The sequence below is a fragment of the Microtus oregoni genome, unplaced genomic scaffold, assembly GCF_018167655.1.
Source record: "Microtus oregoni isolate MIOR12 unplaced genomic scaffold, Mior012 000025F_ref0000491, whole genome shotgun sequence".
NCBI lineage: Eukaryota > Metazoa > Chordata > Mammalia > Rodentia > Cricetidae > Microtus > Microtus oregoni.
In genome coordinates this window covers 26,777,864-26,784,558 of record NW_024543084.1, presented here as the reverse complement: position 1 = coordinate 26,784,558, position 6,695 = coordinate 26,777,864, and the positions used below count along the sequence as shown (strand labels likewise).

Below are 6,695 nucleotides of genomic sequence, written 5' to 3'. Positions count from 1 at the left end.
GCATCCTAATCTCTAGTTAACATACTAATCTCTGTATTTTAGAGGCAGCCCTCCATTAGCTAGACGTCCAGCTGGAAGTGCAGAGCTTCTAGCAGATCCTTGAGAAACTAAGTCTCTCCAAGTTTGACAACCTGCCTAGGCTCTAGGAGGTTCTTCTCAGGTCTGGATATATAGAGAAAGAAACGGAGCTCCTTCTCTAAAACCTGGAATAAGCTTGGGAGAGCTGGTAAATACCTGGACCCAGGGTCTGTGGGAAGGGGTGGCTTCAGATCCGGAGAACCCAACTCTTTCTATCCATGAGGCTGTGATTATCGTCCCAATGGCACTGTGGACTTTGTTTATGTTTTTGAGCTACCCTGTGTTCCTCTTGTGTAACGTTGTCTGATTAGTCTCTTACCAATTGGTATATATTAACAAGAGATTTGCTGTTCAGTTTGCTGCAAATCAGTCTGTGCTTGTGATGAATGCCAGGGCTGGGAATCATTGTGTCGGAGCCTTTCAGCTCACTCAGACCTGTCTCAGACCTCACCAGCCAATCAGAGCCACCAGCAGACCCGCCAGTAGGATGGGAGGGTTCTTCCGGTTGCCAGGCTGCTATCTGAGCGCTTGTGCTGAGAGAGTAGGACGTTTGCTTGTGTGTTCACTTGTGGAGAGAGCAATAGCGTTATAAGCAGCAGCGCCATGGTGAGTGAGCGGCCTCGGTCCCCAGACAGAGAGGAGCGGCGGGGCATAGTGAGCGAGGGGCTGCTGTCCTCAGATGGGGAGGAGTGGCGGGGTGATCCTTGGAAGTCGGTGAAGTGGGTCTTCCCCTGGCTGGGTAGGAACCAGCGGCCAAACCGAATTCGGCCAGGGCCTGTGTGCCCTGTGTGGTCCTTCTGTGGTCCTGTGTGGGCCTTGCAACTCCCTGGGTTGGGCAGCAGCCTCTGAATACCTTCATTCTGCCGGCTGCATCTGTGCAGGGCAATGGTGCTTCAGTTGTTGACGTCACTGTGAAATGCTGGCGCCGGTAGTGCTCGTATTGCTGCAATGGAAAGCAGAGTTGTCAAACTCAGAGAGCTCTGGTCTCTCTAGTATCTCCCATAAGTTCTGCACATTTAGCGTTTAACTCTAGGATCCGTCTGGAATAATTTTGTGGAGCTTGTAAACGGTGTCTCCTGTGTAGAGCAGCACTCCACTGCTAAACTGTGATGTAGAAGAGGGGAGTTGATGGTAGAAGAGTTGATGGTTTGCAAGGAGACTTTAAGTCACAGAAGGTAGAATTTAGGTAATACCCCGAAAATAAGTACTATGCTAATCACACCTGTTCGAGATTAAAATGATAAGATGTAAATGTTTGTTTGCTGGGATTATCTACATTCCCACAACAGAGGAGACAACCCTGATTTACAACCCGCCTGAAGTCTCCCACCCCTATCAAAGACCAGGCCTCTAACAGGCTGCTCAAGGGGCCATTACGGGGTCACAACCAACATTAAGTCCTGCTGTGCTTTAAAGGCACATTAATTCTAAAACAGCTGCATCTCCAGTCTTTTTGGAAAATGGTTTTGAGTCAAGTTCTCATGTGTTGATTGAAGTGATTTTGAATCCTGTCGGTAGCATTGCCTTTACTATCACCCTGACTGACTATTCTTCATCCTGGGATTAAAGGTTTGTTGCACCACAGAGTTCTAAAATGACCATCTTGAGTCAAATAGTGTCCATCGCAGTAACGAGAAAAGGATTTGCATAGGGAGCATGGCTTCTCCCTTCAGGTCAGAAGAGGAGGAACAGTGATCCATGCGCACTGCAGGGCGAGACAGACTAGATAATAGCTAGATCCCAGGCTGAGGTTTAAGGCAGTGAGCTGCAGGGGTCTCCATCATATTGAAGGATCTGATAGGGCAGGGCGAGTGACCTTCTGGGCAGCTTTCCAGCATGTACTAATTTCTTCCATGTGAATAAAGACAGACAGAATTGGTGGATTGGTGGGTGCACAATTTAGGGAGTTGTAGCTTGAACTACTGATTATTCAGTTTCCAGTTAGGGTTCTCTTCTATGCAGATATGTGCAGTTCTTGCTAACACAGTTAGGCCAGCTCAGAGGTTTGAGACACAGGCCAATCATTGACTGTGAATCTGTGTCAGCTTACAGCACTCAGCAGCTAACATTTTACATGGAACAAAATCATACAGTGTCTTATTAATGGCCTTCTCTCTACCAGGGAAGTGTCTACTTTGTTTCAAAGTCAGTATACTTAAGTATCCCTCCAATTATTTCTAATCATTTAAAAAAAGTTATTTAAGTATCAGTATCATTTTTAAAATTTCATTTTCTTTAAATGCATTACTGCTATAATATCTATTTGTTTCTATTTGCCAATGTTTGTGGTCATTAAGAATTCCATTCCACTTACTTCTTATGATTTATTGATTGATTGATTAATTGATTGATTGATCGATTGATTGATTTATATCAAATTAGAGCAGCAGTTCTCATGCTGGGAAGGTCAGGGCTCCCTTTGGGGTATCAAATGACCCTGTCATAGCAGTGGCCTCAGACCACTGGAAAACAACTCATAACAGTAGCAAAATTATAGTTATGAGGTAGCATTAAAAATAATTTTATAGTTGGAGGGGGGCACTACAGCATGAGGAACTGTATTAAAGGATCACAGCACTAGGAAGGTTGAGAACCTCTGGTTTAGTTCAATGTCTCCTGTAGCTCATGCTTGCCTCACACTATGTAATTGAGGATTGCTTTGAACATTTAATCCTGCCTCTGCTATCCAGTGCTGGGAGGACAGTCCTGCCACTCCCCAGGCTGGACCTTTATTGCTTTGAACATTTAATCCTGCCTCTGCTGTCCAGTGCTGGGAGGACAGTCCTGCCACTCCCCAGGCTGGACCTTTATTGGTTTGTGAGAAGGAAAATAGACCAGTGAATGAGTATCCTCCAACTTCTCTAGATTACACTGCAAATTCCCACACGAAGTGGGACGTGTGTAAGAACTGCGTTCGCTGACCTGCTGTAAAGTAGGCATAGTCAAAACACAGGATGGGCAAGAAGGAGGGTAAAGCTTTCCTGATTTGACAGTAGTTGACAGTAGCAATGAGCAGTGAGGTAATCAATTTTAGATGATCTGGCAATGTCCTGAGAACAACTTGGCTTTGATCCTCATAATACATTCATTAAACTTTCCTCAGTGGTTAGTTTTTGGGTTTGTTTTTTGTTTGTTTGATATTTTCTTGTCTTGGTTGAGTAAAAAGAACAAAGCAGGCTTATACACATCTTCAGTCCCCAAGGGACCTAATTATGAAGCATAGCCTAGTAAATTTTCTAAAAATCAAATTTATACAGCTTAGTGAGTGCTGAGGTTATATCCGTGCACTGTGCAGAGTTAAAAGTTAGTGTCAACAAATCAGGAGCAGAAGGAGACGGAGCACGAGCAAGGAACTCAGGACCACGAGGGGTGCACCCACACACTAAGACAATGGGGATGTTCTATTGGGATCTCACCAAGGCCAGCTGGCCTAGGTCTGAAAAAGCATGGGATAAATCCGGACTAGCTGAACATAGCGGACAATGAGGAATACTGAGAATACAAGAACAATTGCAGTGGGTTTTTGATCCTACTGCACGTACTGGCTTTGTGGGAGCCTAGGCAGTTTGAATGCTCACCTTACGAGACCTGGATAGAGGTGGGCAGTCCTTGGGCTTCCCACAGGTCAGGGAACCCTGATTGCTCTTCGAGCAGATGAGGGGGGGGGACTTGATCGGGGGAGGGGGAGGGAAATGGGAAGCGGTTGTGGGGACGAGGCAGAAATCCTTAATAAATAAATAAATTTAAAAAAAAAAACAAAAAAAAAGAAAAAAAAAGTTAGTGTCAAATCCAAAGCACGAGGTATGCTACTCCATGTAGAGTTAGAAAGGCAAGTGGGTCAGCCGAAGAGAGTTGTATAACAAACAGAGACATTGTTCACACCCATTGTGCTATTCACACACACTGCTTATGTCTTTATTTCATGCATTTATTCCATCTATTGGGCATATCCATAGATGGCCAGGAAGATGACTTACCATTGTATCCATAGACCAATGGAACTCACATCTCTCCTCTTAAATGCTTCTAACTGAATTAGATTATGATTAATGTGGTGGTACATGACTGGCCAGTGTAAAGAAGATAAGTGATTGGGGAATGCTCAGACTTAAAGCAACATATATAACTCAATCCCGGCCTAATTCTCAGGGATCATTGTGGAAGCTGTGGCAGGAAGAGTGTAAAAGGCAGAGGTGTGCTCTCTTCCCCCAGATCTAATCCCCTGCAGCTCATACCTAGTTCTGCAACAGATCGCTAGCTGAAGCCACCCTTTTCCCTGCCCATATCTCCTCTCTGGATATAATGGTAAGTTATTTTGAGTCAGTTTAAATCTGTGTCCACTTAGCAGCATAATATTCTTTCCTAAGGCCGATGACCTGCCTAGTAGATTCTTAGTCTGATAGTGGTGTCAGTAATGCATTTGATCCTGTGACGGACTTAGATACAGTCAGGAAGTGGTACTTACTCCCACAGTATTTGTGCTACTATTGCACCAGTGGGCTAGTCTTGCCATGCCAATCTTTACTGTAGCTTGAAGTGTCTGTAGTTGGGCATGACTGATGATTACTTGTCTGCTCTAGTAGCTTGCGTAGACCCTTTCCACCACCATGAAAACAAGTCAGTAGGGATAAAGATTCTGCTTCTTTACCACTTTGATTTTACCATGACCTTGACTCAAACATATAGTGTCTTCAGCAATAGGATCTTATCATCAAGTTCTTGATAGCCAAAAGCAGTAGCAATACAATATAATGTTTGAGGGGTCTTTGGTACCTAATTAGCAAGAACTCCAAAAGAAGCAACTTATACATGGCATAGATTTATTTGTTACCCTCTGGTTTCCAGTAGGGGCATTATTGCTCGGTTTCAGAGTCACTCCATTATAATTCTCTTTCTCCTCTCTCTACATTTCTTTTCCTATGTATCATGTTTGTATCTTTCTATGTGAGTGTGTGTTAGTGATGTTAAAGCAAATTTCCATGTCTTTTTCAAAGGTCTTCTGTTTTATTCATCTTTTTCCCTTCTCCTTCCTGTTCCCTACCTCCACTCCCCCTTCCCAGTTTAACCCTCCTTGGTCCATTCTTCACCACGTATCTGTACATTCTATCTCCCCTCTTTTCATAGCCATCCCCATGGCATTTTAGTAATTTCATGAACCATGTTGGTATTACAATTGAAACACATATATAAAAATTTAACACTAACCTTCACAGTGACAGAGAATATATGATGTTTATCTTTGTTATTCTGGATTGCCTTTCTCAAAATACCTTTTTCCAGCTCCTTCTGTTTAGTTGTGAATTTCATAGTTTCTTTTTCTCTATATCTCTGAGCAGCATTACCCAGTATGACTAACAATTTTTATTCAACAGTGCAAATCTAGGTTGTTTCCATTTCCTATCTATTGTATATATAATCATAATAAACATGGATAAGCAAAAGTCTCTAGAACAGGATATGGACTCCCTTTTGTGTATGCATACATTTTATATGTATGTACATGTACATATATGTGTGTGTGTATATGTAATTTGTATATATATGAGTGCTACTGCTGGTTCATATGGTAGGTACTTCTAGAGTTAGCTCCATGCTGATTTTTAAAATGGTTACACCAGTTCGCATATTCTTTTTTTTTTCTTTTCTTTTTCTTTTTTTTTTTTTTTGGCTTTTTGAGACAGGGTTTCTCTGTGGTTTTGGAGCCTGTCCTGGAACTACCTCTTGTAGACCAGGCTGGCCTCAAACTCACAGAGATCCGCCTGCCTCTGCCTCCCAAGTGCTGGGATTAAAGGCGTGCGCCACCACTGCCCGGCTCAGTTCGCATATTCGTAAGTACTAAAATGGAGTTCCATTTTCTGCAAATCAGTGCCAACACTTGTCATTTTTTTGTTTGTTTATTTATCTTAGACTTTTTCACTGGGATGAGATGAAATCAGAGAGAAGATATAATGTACATTTTCCTAATAGCTAAGTATATTTAACATTTTAAATGTCTGTCAGCCATTTGTATTTCATTTTTTGAGATTTCTCCATTTAACTGTGTCCCATGATTAATATTTAAAGTCCTATTTAAAATATAAATACATTACAACTCCCTTCCTCTTCCTCTCTTCAATCACTTCATGCCTCCCAATGATTCTGCATCAAATTAGTTTTCTTTCTTCTTTTGTTATTATCTTTGCATATATATTTATACTTCTGTGCACATAAATATTTAAATATAAGTTGCTGAGTCCATTTGGAGTTTCTTATATTCATGTGATTTCAGGACAGACCACTTTGTTTTAGATAGCCAACTAGGAAGCTCATCCCTGGGAAAACATAAATCTCCCTCTCAACAGTCACTAGTTTTCTGTAGTACTTTGTCTAGGGCTGAGGTCTTATTAGATTGCTCACACACAGAGACACACAAACCTATATTAGTGTGTCTATTGGCCAGGAGGTTGGGAATTGAGAGTAATACAGACAGTGGAGATCAAGATGATAGGGTTTCAGTTGGAAATTGATTCATGAAAACTTAAGCTAGAGGTAGGTCCCTTGAGTGGTATTTTGGTCCAATTTTTTTTTCTAATTTTTCCCATGCCCAGAGAAATTGAGTAAGGTCAAATTAAAATTTT

General features: G+C 42.0%; 1 protein-coding gene across 3 annotated transcripts in view; it reads left to right on the top strand.

The window, feature by feature from the left end:
- The first annotated feature begins 584 nt into the window (after positions 1-584).
- Positions 585-6,695, top strand: part of LOC121463016 (zinc finger protein 431-like) — a 30,649-nt gene continuing 24,538 nt past the window's right edge. The window contains exon 1 of one of the 3 annotated variants that reach the window (XM_041675043.1): positions 585-684. In XM_041675043.1, coding sequence (XP_041530977.1) covers positions 682-684 — 3 coding nt within the window. In that variant the 5' untranslated portion in view covers positions 585-681. Of the gene's footprint in view, positions 685-3,897; positions 4,384-6,695 lie in introns of those variants that run through there. The other 2 variants (XM_041675045.1, XM_041675044.1) reach the window with 2 other exon arrangements.